General features: G+C 46.2%; 2 protein-coding genes across 2 annotated transcripts; both read right to left on the bottom strand.

The window, feature by feature from the left end:
• Positions 1 to 538: 538 nt before the first annotated feature.
• Positions 539 to 3,815, bottom strand: LOC123763732 (uncharacterized). Its single transcript, XM_069304381.1, has 4 exons — positions 3,757 to 3,815; positions 2,033 to 2,278; positions 982 to 1,716; positions 539 to 884 (listed from the first exon to the last, which is right to left on the bottom strand). Exons 1-4 carry the CDS (start codon positions 3,813 to 3,815, stop codon positions 539 to 541), a joined length of 1,386 nt encoding a protein of 461 aa, XP_069160482.1.
• Positions 3,816 to 13,100: 9,285 nt separating this feature from the next.
• On the bottom strand, positions 13,101 to 13,679 carry LOC123763733 (pulmonary surfactant-associated protein D-like). Its single transcript, XM_045751052.2, has one exon. The coding sequence runs from the start codon at positions 13,677 to 13,679 to the stop codon at positions 13,101 to 13,103; it is 579 nt and encodes a 192-aa protein (XP_045607008.2).
• Between the last annotated feature and the right edge of the window lie 5,268 nt (positions 13,680 to 18,947).

Below are 18,947 nucleotides of genomic sequence, written 5' to 3'. Positions count from 1 at the left end.
TGCTATAACTGTTGTTGCTGCCATAACTGTTGTTGCTGCCATAACTGTTGTTGATGCTGCCATAACTGTTGTTGCTGCCACAACTGTTGTTGCTGCCATAACTGTTGTTGATGCTGCTATAACTGTTGTTGCTGCCATAACTGTTGATGCTGCCTTAACTGTTGTTGCTGCCATAACTGTAGTTGATGCTGCTATAACTGTTGTTGCTGCCATAACTTTTGTTGCTGCCATAACTGTTGTTGCTGCCATAACTGTTGTTGCTGCCATAACTGTTGTTGATGCTGCTATAACTGTTGTTGCTGCCATAACTGTTGTTGATGCTGCTATAACTGTTATTGCTGCCATAACTTTTGTTGTTGCGGCCGTAACTGTTGTTGCTGCCTTAACTGTTGTTTCTGCCATAACTGTTGTTGCTGCCATAACTGTTGTTGTTGTTGTTGCCCTAACTGTTGTTGCTGCCATAACTGTTGTTGATGCTGCTATAACTGTTGTTGCTGCCATAACTTTTGTTGTTGCGGCAGTAACTGTTGTTGCTGCCTTAACTGTTGTTTCTGCCATAACTGTTGTTGCTGCCATAACTGTTGTTGTTGTTGTTGCCATAACTGTTGTTGGTGCCATAACTTTTGTTGTTGCGGCCATAACTGTTGTTGTTGTTGTTGCCATAACTGTTGTTGCTGACATAACTGTTGTTGCTGCCATAACTGTTGTTGTTGCTGCCATAACTGTTGTTGCTGCCATAACTGTTGTTGGTGCTGTCATAACTGCTGTTGCTGCCATAAATGTTGTTGTTGTTGCCATAAATGTTGTTGTTGTTGCCATAACTGTTGTTGCTGCTGCCATAACTGTTGTTCTGGCTGCCATAACTGTTGTTGCTGCTGCCATAACTGTTGTTATTGTTGCTATAACTGTTGCTGCTGCCTTAACTGTTGTTGCTGCTGCCATAAATGTTGTTGGTGCAGGCATAACTGTTGTTGTTGCTACCATAACTGTTGTTGCTGCTGACATAACTGTCGTAGCTGCCATAACTGTTGTTGTTGCTGCCAACTCTCAACAGTTGTTACTGCTGCATAACTGTTGTTGCTGCCATAACTGTTGTTGTTGCTCCGATAACTGTTGTTGCTGCCATAACTGTTGCTGCTGCCATAACTGTTGATGCTGTTGCCATACGTGTTGTTGCTTCTGACATAACTGTTGTTGTTGCTGCCATAACTGTTGTTGTTGCTGCCATAACTGTTGTTGTTGTTGCCATAACTGTTGTTGCTGCCATAACTGTTGTTGTTGCTGCTATAACTGTTGTTGTTGCTGCCATAAATGTTGTTGATGCCATGACTGTTGTTATTTCTGCCATAACTGTTGTTGTTGTTGCCATAACTGTTGTTGCTGCCATAACTGTTGTTGTTGCTGCTATAACTGTTTTTGTTGCTGCCATAACTGTTGTTGCTGCTGACATAACTGTCGTAGTTGCCATAACTGGATTTGCTGCCATAACTGTTGTTATTTCTGCCATAACTGTTGTTCCTGCTGTAACTGTTGTTGTTGCTGCTATAACTGTTGTTGTTGCTGCCATAACTGTTGTTGCTGCCATAGCTGTTGTTGTTGCTGCCATAATTGTTGTTGCTGCTGACATAACTGTCATAGCTGCCATAACTGTTGTTACTGCCATAACAGTTGTTGCTGCCATAACTGTTCTTGCTGCTGCCATAACTGTTGTTGCTGCTGCCATAATTGTTGTTGCTGCCTTAACTGTTGTTGTTGCTACTGCCATAACTGTTGGTGCTGCCGTGACTGTTGTTGTTGCTGCCATAACTGTTTTTGTTGCTGCCATAACTGTTGTTGTTGCTGCGATAACTGTTGTTGCTACCATAACTGTTGTTGCTACCATAACTGTTGTTGTTGCTACCATAACTGTTGTTGCTGCCTTAACTGTTGTTGCTGCCATAACTGTTGTTGTTGCTGCCATAACTGTTGTTGATGCCATAACTGTTGTTATTTCTGCCATAACTGTTGTTGCTGCTGTAACTGTTGTTATTACTGCCTTAACTGTTGTTGCTGCCATAACTGTTGTTGCTGCTGCTTAACTGTTGTTGTTTCTGCCATAACTGTTGTTGATGTCATAACTGTTGTTGATGCCTTATGCTTGTTATTTCTACCATACCCGTTGTGGTTGCTGCCATAACTGCTGTTGTTGCTGCCATAACTGTTGTTGCTGCTGCCATAACTGTTGTTGTTGCTGCCATAATTGTTATTGCTGCTGTATCTGTTGTTGTTGCTTCCATAACTGTTGTTGGTGCCGTAACTCTAGTTTTTGCTACCATAATTGGTGTTGCTGCCATAACTGTTGTTGCTGCCATAACTGTTGTTGCTGCCATAACTGTTGTTGCTGCCATATCTGTCATTGCTGTATCCGTCCTCAGGGTTGTAACCCATCCTCAGGCTTGTTACTGTCCTCATGCTTGTACCCGTCCTCAAGCTTGTACCCGTCCTCAAGCTTGTACCCGTCCTCATGCTTGTACCCGTCCTCATGCGTGTACCCGTCCTCATGCGTGTACCCGTCCAAAGGCTTGTACCCTGTTCTCAGACTTGTGCCCGTACTAAAGCTTATACACGTGCAAAGGCTTGTATCATTCCTCAGGTTTGTATCAGTCTTCAGGCTTGTAACCCATTCTAATGCTTGAATCATTCTTCAAGCTTGTAAACAGAATTCAGGCTTGCATCTGTCCTCAGGTTTGTATCCGTCCTTAGGCTTGTAACCCGTCCTCAGGCTTATATCATTCATCCGGCTAGTAACCCGACCTGAAACTTGTACCCGTCCTCACACTTGTAACCAGTCCTCAGGCTTTTACTCGTCTTCATGCTTGTACTTCTACTCAGGCTTGTAACCCGACCTCAGGCTTGTACCCCTTCCCATGCTTGTACCTGTCCACAGACTTGTACCCGTCCTCTGGCTTGTATCAGTCCTCAGGCTTGTATAATTTCTCAGGCTTGTAACCAGTCCTCACATTTGAACCCGTCCTCAGGCTTATAACCCTTCCTCATGCTTGTACTTGTCCTCAGGCTTATAACCCGTCCTCAGGCTTGTATTAGTCCTCAAGGCTTGTATAATTTCTCAGGCTTGTAACCAGTCCCCAGGCCTGTACATGTTCTTAGGCTTGTACCAGTCTTCAGGCTTCTATCAGTCCTCAGGCTTGTAACCAGTTCTCAGGCTTGTACCCGTCCTCAGGCTTGAATCAGTCATCGGGCTTGTAACCCGTCCTCAAGCTTATAACCCGTCCTCGGGCTAGTAACCCGTCTTCCTGCTTGTAGTTCTTCTCAGGTTTGTAACCCGTCCTCAGGCTTGCACCCGTCCTCAGGCTTGTACCCGTCCTCAGGCTTGTACCCGTCCTCAGGCTTGTACCCGTCCTCAGGCTTGTATCAATTCTCAGGTTTGTATCAGTCTTCGGGCTTGTAGCCCATTCTCAGGCTTGTATCATTTTTCAAACTTTGTAAGCAGTCTTCAGGCTTGTAACCCGTCCTCAGACTTGAATCATTCCCCAGGCTTGTAACCCGACCTGAAGCTTGTACCCGTCCTCACACTTGTAACCAGTCGTCAGGCTTTTACCCATCTTCATGCTTGTACTTCTACTCAGGCTTGTAACCCGACCTCAGGCTTGTATCCGTTCTCATGCTTGTCCTCAGACCTGTACCCGTCCTCAGCCTTGTATCAGCTTTCAGGCTTCTATAATTTCTTAGGCTTGTATCCAGTTCTTAGGGTTGTACCTGTTCGAAGGCTTGTACCCGTCCTCAGTCTTGTACCCATCTTCAGGCTTGTAACCCATCCTCAGGCTTGTAACCCGTCCTCAGGCTTGTAACCCGTCCTCAAACTTGTATCAGTCTGTCTGTCTGTCTGTCTGTCTGTCTGTCTGTCTGTCTGTCTGTCTGTCTCTCTCTCTCTCTCTCTCTCTCTCTCTCTCTCTCTCTCTCCCTCTCTCTCTCTCTCGTTCTCTCTCTCTCTCTCTCTCTCTCTCTCTCTCTCTCTCTCTCTCTCTCGTTCTCTCTCTCTCTCTCTCTCTCTCTCTCTCTCTCTCTCTCTCTCTCTCTCTCTCTCTCTCTCTCTCTCTCTCTCTCTCTCTCTCTCTCTCTCGTTCTCTCTCTCTCTCTCTCTCTCTCGTTCTCTCTCTCTCTCTCTCTCGTTCTCTCTCTCTCTCTCTCTCTCTCTCTCTCTCTCTCTCTCTCTCTCTCTCTCTCTCTCTCTCTCTCTCTCTCTCTCTCTCTCTCTCTCTCTCTCGTTCTCTCTCTCTCTCTCTCGTTCTCTCTCTCTCGTTCTCTCTCTCACTCTCTCTCGTTCTCTCTCTCTCTCTCTCTCTCTCTCTCTCTCTCTCTCTCTCTCTCTCTCTCTCTCTCTCTCTCTCTCTCTCTCTCTCTCTCTCTCTCTCTCTCTCTCTCTCTCTCTCTCTCTCTCTCTCTCTCTCTCTCTCTCTCTCTCTCTCTCTCTCTCTCTCTCTCTCTCTCTCTCGTTCTCTCTCTCTCTCTCTCTCTCTCGTTCTCTCTCTCTCTCTCTCTCTCTCTCTCTCTCTCTCTCTCTCTCTCTCTCTCTCTCTCTCTCTCTCTCTCTCTCTCTCTCTCTCTCTCTCGTAACCTTTTCCAAACAGTGATTGATTTGGAATTTTTGTGGGGTAGTGGATACCTTCACGACTTCCAAAAGGCACTGAAGTACATAGAGAGGTTTGGAAAATAACTTGAATTGTCATTGATATATGGGAGTGTGCGCAGGATCTTTTTTTTATTGAGAAACATCAAGCCAGGTCCGTGCATATGGGGTATTGCCAACAGTCTGGTGAAATACATAACAATCACACATATCACTGTAATATACTGGACATACACATGAAACCTTTGCAAGTTTCGCAGAGTACAGTTTCCGAGGGGGTTACATAGAGCAGTTTTTTATTTTTTTGATTGTTGCTGCCGGAGGCAGCTAGTTTATTGTGCACCCCATACCCATCCTGTGAGAGGTAGCGCAAAAAGCATTACAGAGGGCACAAAAGGTCTTTATCAGACCTCATCTTAGATTATTACATAATCTAAGATGTAACAAACAATTTCATCTATCCTTCACACCTTATAGTTACATTGTCAGCTAGTTACAGAGAAAGTGCTATTTCAAGAGCTCTACATTTACAGTAAGTCATTATACATTAATGGTAGGTCTTATCGCTAATACATAATAGTTTGACCAATGGAGATAGTCATAGGGTAGCTTCTGTTTATTATTAGTCTTCACAATACACTACTTGTTTCTTCTTCTCATATGTCGTTTATCTACTGGAAGCGAAATATGGATACAGTGCAAGGATTTCAGGTAATTTATCCATGGTAATAAGATAGGTTGTCATATCATACAGAGTGAGCTTAGATCTATCCCTAAATGGCTCAATTTTACTACAATCCAATATATAGTGTTCGAGTGTGTGTCCCTGTCTTTGTCCACACACTTTACACTTTACTTCGTCTAAATCCCTATACAAGCCGAACTGCCAGAGATACTTGTAGCCAAGTCCTATACGAGCTGTAACAACATCTGTTAGTCTACTGACTTTGTTACTTGCCCCATACACATGTTTTACTTCACACATTTCATTGTGATGAACAATGGACCTGCTAGTTCCAGTTTGCACAGTTCTAATTTATTTAAATCCATCCAAGAGTTCTTGTCTAATGACACTTTTAAGGGACCTATTTGATAACTCAAGATTCCGTTCAATACTGTCTTTGTTTACTGCAGCCTTAACAAGGGTGTCAACTTTATTATGTTCCTGCTGGCCAATGTGAGAAGGAATCCTTAACATTTTTATATTTACCCTCTTGCTAAATATTCTTATATATCTATGTCTAGCTTCCAAGACAAGCACGTTATTACTTGATTGCAAACTGTTTATTGCTCGTCGTGAGCAAAGGGAGTCGGAAATAATTAAGCGGTCTACTTTAGTGTTGTCAATAATTTTGAGTGCTACCAGTATTGCTACCAACTCGGCTTGCATTGAGGATGCCCAGTTACTAATTCAGATATTCCTTTGAATTTTGCTGCCATCGGGCTGATGAGCAATAACAGCACTTCCTGCCCTCCCTATAGCTGTATTGAGTGATCCGTCAGTGTATATAGTCTGTGCTATGTTGTTTTCAGCTTGTATATTGTGAATGTGTTCTATGGTGCTTAATTTAGCAGTAAGCTGAGCATGAGGGTTGTTTATGATTAGTTTTTTGGTGGGGGTATGTAGGGGTCAGGATGTCAAAAGGTACTATCTGCCAGGGTGGAAGGAAGTGCTGTACTCTTTCATCTGTGCAGTCCCATCATTTTATTATGAGTGGCTGTTCTTTGAATCCATTTAGACTCGCTGGTTACATTTCGTTTGTGTTCTAACAGTTCAACTGACACAATGTTGTTTTTGTTATCACGCAGAAGCTTTAGTCCAATCATAAGATTAATTTCAAATATTCTGTCTCGTATGCTAAGTATATTTAATTCTTTCCGCATGTTGAGAACTTTAGTAGTTATAGGACAGCCAAGTATAATTCTGAGTGCTTCATTTTGCATTTTTTTTCAGTTTGTCAATACTTTTGCCATTTTGCCGGACCAAAGCTGGTGCATGATAGTCTATCAGAGACCTTATATATGCTAAATACATCATTTCTGCTATTCTAATATTAACACCGTACTTAGGGCTGTACCCCACTACAGTTCTGAGAGCCCTGAGCCTGTCTCTACACTGTTGATGTAACTTATTGACTGCAGTTGTGGTACAAGGGATAGTTTTCGGCCCGCCTCTCAACTCAACCCGTCCTCTTAAAAATAACGTCACTTTTCGCTGGTATGTGCGCTATGGCCAAATTTGGACGTAATTTGAAATGAAATCGACTCACACAAGTGACGTACGGTTCCGTTTTCTGTTTGAGTCGTCCGGCTTACTCGGCCAGCTTAGAAGAGGCAACTTTCCATTAACGTTTTTCATACCGTTTTGAAACTTTATGAGAATTTCCTGCCCACCTAACTTATCAGAGGACCCTTAACTTACTGCTGTTGAAAAAAATACCAAATTTATTTTAATTTTGTTTCATTTTAAAATTACGTCCATATTCGGCCATACGGGCAAACGGCCAACGCGACTTTCTTTTTAAGAGGACAGGTTGTAGTTGTCAATCAACGGTTTCTATTACTACTTTCTTTTTCCCCACCAGACACACACACACTCCAGAAAGAAGCCCGTGACAGGTGACTAACTCCCAGGTACCTATTTACTGCTAGGCAATAGGGGCGTAGGGTGAAAGAAACTCTGCCCAGCGTTTCTCGCTGGCGCCCGGGATCGAACCCGAGACCACAGGATCACGTGTCCAGCGTGCTGTTCGCTCGGCCACCGGCTCCCCACTGGTGTGTGTGTGTGTGTGTGTGTGTGTGTGTGTGTGTGTGTGTGTGTGTGTGTGTGTGTGTGTGTGTGTGTGTGTGTGTGTGTGTGTGTGTGTGTGTGTGTGAGTGTGTGTGTGTGTGTGTGTGTGTGTGTGTGTGTGTGTGTGTGTGTGTGTGTGTGTGTGTGTGTGTGTGTGTGTGTGTGTGTGTGTGTGTGTGAGTGTGTGTGTGTGTGTGTGTACTCACCTAGTTCTAGTTCTCACCTAGTTGTGCTTGCGGGGGTTGAGCTCTGGCTCTTTGGTCCCGCCTCTGAACCGTCAATCAACTGGTGTACAGGTTCCTGAGCCTATTGTGCTCTATCATATCTACACTTGAAACTGTGTATGGAGTCAGCCTCCACCACATCACTTCCTAATGCATTCCATTTGTCAACCACTATGACACTAAAAAAGTACTTTCTAATATCTCTGTGGCTCATTTGGGCACTCAGTTTCCACCTGTGTCCCCTAGTGCATGTGCCCTTTGTGTTAAATAGCCTGTCTTTATCAACCCTGTCGATTCCCTTGAGAATTTTGAATGTGGTGATCATGTCCCCCCTAACTCTTCTGTCTTCTAACGAAGTGAGGTTTAATTCCCGTAGTCTCTCCTCGTAGCTCATACCTCTCAGCTCGGGTACTTGTCTGGTGGCAAACCTTTGAACCTTTTCCAGTTTAGTCTTATGCTTGACTAGATATGGACTCCATGCTGGAGTCGCATACTCCAGGATTGGTCTGACATATGTGGTATATAATGTTCTGAAAGATTCCTTACACAAGTTTCTAAAGGCCGTTCTTATGTTAGCCAACCTGGCATATGCTGCTGATGTTATCCTCTTGATATGAGCTTCAGGAGACAGGTCTGGCGTGATATCAACCCCCAGGTCTTTCTTTCTCTCTGACTCTTGAAGTATTTCATCTCCCAAATGATACCTTGTATCTGGTCTCTTGCTTCCTACCCCTATCTTCATTACATTACATTACATTTGCTTGGGTTAAACTCTAACAACCATTTGTTCGACCATTCCTGCAGCTTGTCCAGGTCTTCTTGAAGCCTCAAGCTGTCCTCCTCTGTCTTAATCCTTCTCATAATTTTGGCGTCGTCAGTAAACATTGAGAGGAATGAGTCTATACCCTCTGGGAGATCATTTACGTATATCAGAAACAGGATAGGTCCACATACAGAGCCCTGTGGGACTCCACTGATGACTTCACGCCATTCTGAGGTCTCACTCCTCACCGTAACTCTCTGCTTCCTATTGCTTAGGTACTCCCTTATCCACTGGAGCGCCCTACCAGTTACTCCTGCCTGTTTCTCCAGCTTATGCATCAGCCTTTTATGGGGTACTGTGTCAAAGGCTTTCCGACAGCCAAAAAATGCAGTCCGCCCATCCTTCTCTTTCATGCTTAATCTTTGTGACCTGATCGTAGAATTCAATCAAGCCTGCAAGGCAAGATTTACCCTCCCTGAACCCATGTTGATGGGTTGTCACGAAGTCCCTTCTCTCCAGATGCGTTACTAGGTTTTTTCTCACAATCTTCTCCATCACCTTGCATGGTATACAAGTTAAGGACACTGGCCTGTAGTTCAGTGCCTCTTGCTTGGCACCCTTTTTGTATATTGGTACTACATTAGCAGTCTTCCATATTTCTGGTAGGTCTCCCGTTTCCAGTGACCTACTATACACTATGGAGAGTGGCAAGCAAAATGCTCCTGCACACTCTTTCAATACCCATGGCGAGATTCCGTCCGGCCCAACAGCTTTTCTCACATCCAGCTCCCATAGGTGCTTCTTGACCTCATCACTTGTAATTTCGAACCTATCCAAGGTCACCTGGTTTGCTGCCACCTTTCCTGGCGCCCTGACATCTCCCTGTTCTATTGTAAAGACCTCTTGGAACCTTTTGTTGTGTTCTTCACACACCTCTTTGTCATTCTCTGTGTACCTGTCCTCGCCCACCCTAAGTTTCATCACCTGTTCCTTCACTGTTGTCTTCCTCCTGATGTGACTCTGTAGTAGCTTTGGTTCGGTCTTGGCTTTATTAGCTATATCATATTCATACCTCTTCTCAGCTACTCATCTCACACCAACATACTCGTTCCTGGTTCTCTGGTTTCTCTCTCTACTTTCTGGTGTTCTGTTATTACGGAAGTTCCTCCATGCTCTTTTGGTCAGCTCCTTTGCTTTCATACATTCCCTATTAAACCACGGATTCTTCCTTTGCTTCTCTGTTTTTTCCTGTCGGGCTGGGACAAACCTGCTTACAGCCTCCTGACATTTTTGGGTGACATAGTCCATCATGTCTTGTACGGACTTGGTTCCGAGTTCTGTGTCCCAATGTAAATCCCATAGGAATTTATTCATCTCCTCATAGTTTCCCTTTCGGTACGCCAGCCCTTTGTTTCCCAGTTCTTTTTTGGGGGTGATAATTCCTAGCTCAACCAGGTACTCAAAGCTCAATATACTATGATCACTCATTCCCAAAGGGGCTTCCAACTTAACCTCCCTTATATCCGACTCATTTAGGGTAAATATCAGATCAAGCAAAGCTGGTACATCCCCTCCTCTCATTCTTGTCGGTCCCTTCATGTGTGTGTGTGTGTGTGTGTGTGTGTGTGTGTGTGTGTGTGTGTGTGTGTGTGTGTGTGTGTGTGTGTGTGTGTGTGTGTGTGTGTGTGTGTGTGTGTTTACCAGTTGTGTTTTTGCGGGGGTTGAGCTTTGCTCTTTCGGCCCACCTCTCAACTGTCAATCAACTGTTTACTAACTACTTTTTTTTTTTTTTTTTTTTTTTTTTCACACCACACACACACACACACACACAGGAAGCAGCCCGTGACAGCTGACTAACTCCCAGGTACCTATTTACTGCTAGGTAACAGGGGCACTTAGGGTGGAAGAAACTTTGCCCATTTGTTTCTGCCTCGTGCGGGAATCGAACCCGCGCCACAGAATTACGAGTCCTGCGCGCTATACACCAGGCTACGAGGCCCCCTCGTAGTGTGTGTGTGTGTGTGTGTGTGTGTGTGTGTGTGTGTGTGTGTGTGTTTGAGTGTGTACTTACCTAGTTGTGTTAACCGGGGTTGAGATCTGGCTCTTTGGTCCCGCCTCTCAACGGTCAATCAACTAATGTACAGGTTCCTGAGCCTATTGGGCTCTATCATAAATACACTTTAAGCTGTGTATGGAGTCAGCCTCCACCACATCACTTCCAAATGCACTCCATTTGTCTAGTGCTCTGACACTGAAAAAATTCTTTCTAACGTCTCTATGGCCCATTTGGGCACTCAATTTCCACCTGTGTCCCCTAGTGCATGTGCCCCTTGTGTTAAACAGTCTGTCTTTATCTACTCTATCAATTCCTCTGAGAATCTTGTATGTAGTGATCATGTCCCCTCTAACTCTTTTGTCTCCCAGTGACGTGAGGTTTAATTCCCGTAGTCTCTCCTCGTAGCTCACACCCCTCAGTTTGGGTACTAGTCTGGTGGCAAAACTTTGAACCTTTTCCAGTTTAGTCTTATGTTTGACTAGATATGTACTCCATGCTGGAGCCGCATACTCCAGGATTGGTCTGACATATGTGGTATATAATGTTCTGAAAGATTCCTTGCACAAGTTTCTAAAGGCCGTTCTTATGTTAGCCAACCTGGCATATGCTGCTGATGTTATCCTCTTGATATGAGCTTCAGGAGACAGGTCTGGCGTGATATCAACCCTCAGGTCTTTCTCTCTGAGTTCCACATACAACCTCGTATGTGGAACTCTGTCAAAAGCCTTTTTTAGGTCAGATACATGCAGTCAACCCAACCATCTCTTTCCTGTAAAAATCTGTGTGTGTGTGTGTGTGTGTGTGTGTGTGTGTGTGTGTGTGTGTGTGTGTGTGTGTGTGTGTGTGTACTCACTTTTTTGTGCTTGTGGGGGTTGAGATTTGGCTCTTTGGTCCCGCCTCTCAACTGTCAATCAACTGGTGTACAGATTCCTGAGCCAACTGGGCTCTATCATATCTACACTTGGAGCTGTGTATGGAGTCTGCCTCCACCACATCACTACTAAATGCATTCCATTTGTTAACTATTCTGACACTGAAAAAAGTCTTTCTAATGTCTTTGTGGCTCATCTGGGCACTAAGTTTCCACCTGTGTCCCCTTGTTCGTGTTTCACCCGTGGTAAAGAGTTTGTCTTTGTCCACCCTGTCAATTCCCTTGATCATATCCAACCTGATGAATTCCCCTGGTCATGTCCAAGTCCACCCTGTCAATGGTGATCATGTCTCCCCGAGCCCTTCTGTCTTCCAGAGATGTGAGGTGCAGTTCACGCCGCCTCTCCTCGTAACTCATGCCTCTTAGTTCTGGGACAAGCCTAATGGCATACCTCTGAATTTGTTTTAGCTTCGTCTTGTGCTTGACAAGATACGGGCTCGTTGCAGGAGCGTCATACTCCAGGATTGGCCTTACATATGTAGTATACAAGGTTCTGAAGGATTCCTTACACAGGTTTCTGAACGCCATTCTGATTTTAGCAAGCTTTGCATATGCCGCTGTTGTTACTTTTTTGATGTTCGTTTCAGGAGACAAGTTTGGCATAATATCAACTCCTAGATCTGTCCCTCGTTCTGATTCATACAGGACTTCATCTCCCATTCGGTATCCAGCGTCGGGCTTCCTATTTATTCCGCCTAGTTTCATTACTTTACATTTACTTGGGTTGAACTTTAGAAGCCATTTGATAGACCATTCCTTCAGTTTGGAATGAATCTTGTAACCTCATACTATCTTCCTCTGTCTTAATCCTCCTCATAATTGTTGCATTATCAGTAAACATTGAGTGGAACGAGTCTTATCCGTCTAGATCATTTACAATTATCAAAAACGGTATAGGTCCAAGGACAGATCCCTGTGGGACTCCACTGATGACGCCTCGCCACTCGGAGACCTCCCCACTCACAGTCACTCGCTGTTTTCTGTTGCTTACTCCCTTATCTATTGGAGTACTTTCCCTTTCCCTCTTGCCTGCATCTCCAGCTTGTTCACTAGTCTCTTATACAGTACTGCGTCAAAGACAAAGGAATTTTCTTATCTCCTCATAGTTTCCCTTTTGAAATGACAGCCTTTTATTTTCTTAGCCCTTCATTGAGTACATTAAGCGCACTTCGACCACATACTCAAACATCAGTACACTGTGGTCGCTCCTTCCCAGCGGTCGCCTCAAAACCGATTTCCCTTATGTTGCGTGTGTGGCATAGGCCATTCAGGGGTATGCGTAACACTTATTTCAATAACAAACTAACTATTTTAATAACATAACAACTTCCAACAATTCGCAAAACAACACTCTCTCAATTTCTAAAATACAACTATTCCGTATTCTGAAATTCGTTGACTTTCCTTTTTTCCATCACAATAATCTGTCTCCAAAATACGGCTGCCCACTACACATAAAACAACTCTGATTGCGTGTCCACATCACATGACTGAGGGTTTACATTTTAAAAATAACAACACCGCTCCTCCCTAATCCCAAAAACAGGATTGCTTTTCCCGAGAGCCAATACAGCCTTCTTGCTGTTTCCAAAACAGCACTTCATCCCATTTTCCAAAATGTCATTACTCTTTCCCTCATGTTTCCTCTCTCCAAAATAGTTTCCTTACAGTACTACTCGTAATTGTTAGCAGCAACAATACCCAGCACTTAGCCTGGAGTCAGGCGGAGAGCGGCCTGCAGCAGGAGCTTCCTGACACAACCGTCACGATTACTGCAGACAGGCAGCCCATTAGTCTGGTTCAGGAGCACCGGGCTACAGGGGAGTGCTCGGGCTGCCACCCACTCCACGGCAAAACTTCCACTGCTCTCCTGAACTGTCTTAGGCGTTCCTGACGTCCCAGACGTTCCTGACGTCCCAGATAACCCAGGCGTTCCTGACGTCCCCGACGGTCCTGACGTACGAGGCGTTCCTGACGTACGAGGCATTCCTGACGTCCGAGGCGTTCCTGACGTCACAGGCGTTCCTGACGTCCCAGGCGTTCCTGACGTCCCAGGCGTTCCTGACGACCCCGGCGTTCCTGACATCCCAGGCGTTATTGACGTCCCAGACGTTCCTGACGTCCCAGGCGTTCTTGACGTCCCAGACGTTCCTGACGTCCCAGACGTTCTTGACGTCCCAGACGTTCCTGACGTCCTAGGCGTTCTTGACGTCCCAGACGTTCCTGACGTCCCAGACGTTCCTGACGTCCCGGGCATTCCTGACGTCCCAGACGTTCCTGACGTCATGGGCGTTACTGACGTCCAGACGTTCCTGACGTCCCAGACGTTCCTGACGGCTCAGCAGTTCCTGACGTCCCAGACGTTCCTGACGCCCCAGACGTTCCTGACGTCAGGGGCGTTCCTGACGTCCCAGACGTTCCTGACCTCCCAGACGTGCCTGACGTCTCAGCAGTTCCTGACGTCTCAGCAGTTCCTGACGTCCCAGACGTTCCTGACGCCCCAGACGTTCCTGACGTTCCCTTACGTCATGGGCGTTCCTGACGTCCCAGACGTTCCTGCCGTCCCAGCAGTTCCTACACGTCAGGGGCATTCCTGACGTCCCAGACGTTCCTGACGTCCCAGACGTTCCTGACCTCCCAGACGTGCCTGACGTCTCAGACGTTCCTGACGTCTCAGCAGTTTCTGACGTTCCTGACGTCAGGGGCGTTCCTGACGTTCCTGACGTCAGGGGCATTCCTGACGTTCCTGACGTCAGGGGCGTTCCTGACGTCCCAGACGTTCCTAACGTCCCAGACGTTCCTGACGTTCCTGACGTCTCATACGTTCCTCACGTCTGAGGCGTTCTCACTAAGAACCCTCCAGGTCCCTCACCTAAGAACCCTCCAGGTCCCTCACCTAAGAACCCTCCAGGTCCCTCACCAAGAACCCTCCAGGTCCCTCACCTAAGAACCCTCCAGGTCCCTCACCTAAGAACCCTCCAGGTCAATCACCAAGAACCCTCCAGGTCCCTCACCAAGAACCTTCGAGGGCCCTCACCAAGAACCCTCCAGGTCCCTCACCAAGAACCCTCGAGGTCCCTCACCAAGAACCCTCCAGGTCCCTCGCCAAGAACTCTCCAGGGCCCTCACCAAGAACCCTCCAGGTCCCTCACCAAGAACCCTCGAGGTCCCTCACCTAAGAACCCTCGAGGTCCCTAACTAAGAACCCTCCAGGTCCCTCACCAAGAACCCTCCAGGTCCCTCACCTAAGAACCCTCCAGGTCCCACACCAAGAACCCTGCAGGTCCCTACTAAGAACCCTCCAGGTCCCTAACCAAGAACCCTCCAGGTCACTAACCAAGAACCCTCCAAATCCCTCACCTAAGAACCCTCCAGGTCCCTCACCTAAGAACCCTCCGGGTCCCTCACCTAAGAACCCTCCAGGTCCCACACCAAGAACCCTCCAGGTCCCTCACCTAAGAACCCTCCAGGTCCCACACCAAGAACCCTCCAGGTCCCTCACCTAAGAACCCTCCAGGTCCCTCACCTAAGAACCCTCCAGGTCCCTCACCTAAGAACCCTCCAGGTCCCTCACCAAGAACCCTCCAATTCCCTCACCTAAGAACCCTCCAGGTCCCTCACCTAAGAACCCTCCAGGTCAATCACCAAGAACTCTCCAGGTCCCTTACCAAGAACCCTCCAGGTCCCTCACCAAGAACCCTCCAGGTCCCTCACCAAGAACCTTCGAGGGCCCTCACCAAGAACCCTCCAGGTCCCTCACCAAGAACCCTCGAGGTCCCTCACCAAGAACCCTCCAGGTCCCTCACCAAGAACTCTCCAGGGCCCTCACCAAGAACCCTCCAGGTCCCTCACCAAGAACCCTCGAGGTCCCTCACCTAAGAACCCTCGAGGTCCCTAACTAAGAACCCTCCAGGTCCCTCACCAAGAACCCTCCAGGTCCCTCACCTAAGAACCCTCCAGGTCCCACACCAAGAACCCTGCAGGTCCCTACTAAGAACCCTCCAGGTCCCTAACCAAGAACCCTCCAGGTCACTAACCAAGAACCCTCCAAATCCCTCACCTAAGAACCCTCCAGGTCCCTCACCTAAGAACCCTCCGGGTCCCTCACCTAAGAACCCTCCAGGTCCCACACCAAGAACCCTCCAGGTCCCTCACCTAAGAACCCTCCAGGTCCCACACCAAGAACCCTCCAGGTCCCTCACCTAAGAACCCTCCAGGTCCCTCACCTAAGAACCCTCCAAGTCCCTCACCTAAGAACCCTCCAGGTTCCTCACCTATGAACCCTCCAGGTCCCACACCAAGAACCTTCCAGGTCCCTAACCAAGAACCCTCCAGGTCCCTCACCTAAGAACCTTCCAGGTCCCTCACCTAAGAACCCTCCAGGTCCCTCACCAAGAACCCTCCAGGTCCCTCACCTAAGAACCCTCCAGGTCCCTAACCAAGACCCCTCCAGGTCCCACACCAAGAACCCTCCAGGTCCCTCACCTAAGAACCCTCCAGGTCCCTAACCAAGAACCCTCCAGGTCCCTCACCTAAGAACCATCCAGGTCCCTAACCAAGAACCCTCCAGGTCCCTCACCTAAGAACCCTCCAGGTCCCTCACCAAGAACCCTCCAGGTCCCTCACCTAAGAACCCTCCAGGTCCCTCACCTAAGAACCCTCCAGGTCCCTCACCAAGAACCCTCCAGGTCCCTCACCTAAGAACCCTCCAGGTCCCTCACCTAAGAACCCTCCAGGTCCCTCACCTAAGAACCCTCCAGGTCCCACACCAAGAACCCTCCAGGTCCCTCACCAAGAACCCTCCAGGTCCCTCACCAAGAACCCTCCAGGTCCCTCACCAAGAACCCTCCAGGTCCCTCACCAAGAACCCTCCAGGTCCCTCACCATGAACCCTCCAGGTCCCTCACCAAGAACCCTCCAGGTCCCTCACTAAGAACCCTCCAGGTCCCTCACCAAGAACCCTCCAGGTCCCTCACTAAGAACCCTCCAGGTCCCTCACTAAGAACCCTCCAGGTCCCTCACCAAGAACCCTCCAGGTCCCTCACCAAGAACCCTCCAGGTCCCTCACCAAGAACCCTCCAGGTCCCTCACCAAGAACCCTCCAGGTCCCTCACCAAGAACCCTCCAGGTCCCTTCCTTGTGGATGTTCCAGGAACCAACGTCCCCGCGGCCCCGCCTCCTGTTTTGTCGTCTGGTCAACCAGGCTGTTGGCCGCGGCAGCTCGCAGACTGACGTATAAATCACAACTTGGTTGATCAGGTTTCCTCTGGAGGTGTTTGATGAGTACTCTCCTGAACACTGTGAGAGGCCGGCCAGTTATGTCACCCATGTGTAACGGTAGATGGTTGAAAAGTCTTTCGCTCTTGATGTTGATATAGTCTGAACATACCTATTGCACCGCTGCATTTCAACGGGAGTATTTTGCACATCCTGTAGGGCCTACTGTTTTCATGTGATCTTATTTTCGTGGACTAGAGACCAATCTCTATTATTTTCCACGTGTAGATTATTATGTATCTCTCGCATGCGCTCTACATAATTAAAATTTAGAACTTCAGATCGGTCCCAGTAATTTTGTTGTTTTATTGAGTGGATTTCATCAATAAAGGTTCTTTTTCCTTTCTCCAGGCGAACAATTTCTCCGGCACTGATTGGGGCTGTTAGTGTGCAACAATATTCCACCCTAGAGAATACTAGTGTCTTGAAAAGTATCATCACTGGTCTGGCGTCCCTTATTGGACGGTCCTTGTTATCCACCCTGTCATTTTTCATGCAATCGTGACAGCAACTTTATTGTGTTCTTTAAAGAAATTGCCTTCCGACTTGATTTTTCCTAGACCCTTTACATTGTTTTCGTTCTATAGTGTGATATGATTGCGTTTTATATATGGTTTGCAGTTTTTATAGATATTTTTTTTCCATAGCGCGGAAGCTGGAAGTTATCTTCATTTAACATCATATTATTATAATATGTGGTCCACTGAAAGACACGATTAACATCAGATTGGAGGTTTGGTGCTTCCGCTGTATTGTCTACTCGCATGAAAATGAACCATTTGCAAAATAATGATTCAAAATAATGATACAGTACAGTACTAGTTTCATTTGCAAATAATGATACAGTACTCTCCAATATTATTGTCTATGACTGATATGAAGATAAAAAAAAGTACCGGAGCAAGTTCGATGCCTTAGGGGACTTGCAAATCCGGTGGATGATGAGGATTTTACTTTGTTGACTATTACACTTGGCGTTCTCTTGGTTAGGAAGTTAAAGATCCATCTCCCTACTTTGCCAGTAATTCCTTTTGCGCTCATTTTGTGCACAATAACACCACGGTTACATGTTTTGAAAGTTTATGGATAGGTTGTGTATATTACATCTGCTTTTTGCTTGTCTTCCATGACACCTAAGACCATGTCATGGTGGTCTAGCAGGAGCGCCTTGTTCTGAATCTGTGTTGTCCGAAGTTATGTACATGTATTGATTCTATGTAATTCGTAATCTTTTATCTTAGCACTTTTTAAATGATTTTTGTGATGTGTGAAGTTAGAGCTATTGATTTATTATATTTTGCCTCTGCAGTACTGGTTCCTTTGTGACGTGGCGCTATGTCCGCTGTTTTAACTACTGTATGTCGGGGATAACGCTAGTTTCTAGATTCAGTTTCCAAAGATGTTCAGATCCTGTGGTTATGGTGTTTTGCACTTTTTGATGAATATAGAATTCCAGCAATCTGGGCCAGGTGCAGAGTGAGTTTAGGGTGTATAGTATAGTGAGTTTAGGGTGACATCTGATATATGGTTCGATGTTGGTGTCACATTCTTGAAGAATTTGTTTGGATCATTGATGTGCAATGTGTTCAGAGGGTCACTGACAACAGAATGTACTGAAGCCTCAGCATTTCACTCATTTCTTTGCTATCATCCGTGAAGGTTCCGTCACCCCTAGCACAAGGGCCACTTCTGGATGTAGTTTTCGCTCTAGTTTTTACATAGGCGAAAAAGTATTCTAGATTCCTCACTATTTTGTACGTTTGCTGTCTTTGCCGCTCTAAGATTTAAATGATACTTGCAGCATGAGCTCGATCATCTTAATTTCGGTATTTAGCCTCCATCGTCGTTCTTGGGATAGAGTGGAGTGTTTGAGAGGTTCTGATACATGTTTTCTTCACCAATAAAGGGAGCGCCGTTCTTGTTCCACTTTACAACTTTTTATCTTTTTTCTTAGTGGCATTTTCTTTCTACATATTTCTAGCGCTATTGTGCATATTTTCTCTGAGCTCTGGTTAAAGTTTAAATTTTCTAGTTGTTCTATCCAGAATATTTCTGCGAGGTCTTGGTTATTCGTTCCCAATCAATCAATTTGTTATTAACATTTAATATGATGAATTATTCTCCTCTTGGATTTGTGACAGGCTGCACAGGTCTGTTGACCATGTTTGTTGGAACTTCGTTTAGGTTGTGATCTGAGTAACATGTATTTGTAATCATTATGTTCCTAATCAGTTATTCGTTGTTTCGAATACAGTTGTAATCCATCTTTGTTCCTCAC

Source organism: Procambarus clarkii, chromosome 52, assembly GCF_040958095.1.
Source record: "Procambarus clarkii isolate CNS0578487 chromosome 52, FALCON_Pclarkii_2.0, whole genome shotgun sequence".
Classification (NCBI taxonomy): domain Eukaryota; kingdom Metazoa; phylum Arthropoda; class Malacostraca; order Decapoda; family Cambaridae; genus Procambarus; species Procambarus clarkii.
Note: the sequence above shows the minus strand (reverse complement) of the source record. Positions and strands in the feature narration are given on the sequence as shown.

What these genes read in the sequence shown, in the direction of transcription:
- LOC123763732 (XM_069304381.1), bottom strand. Translation starts at nt 3,815, where the DNA reads ATGGGTTACAAGCCTGAAGATGGGTACAAGACTGAGGACGGGTACAAG. An exon ending in CAGCAACAACAGTTAAGGCA is followed by an intron (nt 1,717 to 2,032) that starts GTAATAACAACA and finishes CAATTATGGCAG; the next exon opens with CAGCAACAACAGTTATGGCA. An exon ending in CAGCAGCAACAACAGTTATG is followed by an intron (nt 885 to 981) that starts GTAGCAACAACA and finishes CAATAACAACAG; the next exon opens with TTATGGCAGCAGCAACAACA.
- LOC123763733 (XM_045751052.2), bottom strand. Translation starts at nt 13,679, where the DNA reads ATGACGTCAGGAACGTCTGGGACGTCAGGAATGCCCGGGACGTCAGGA.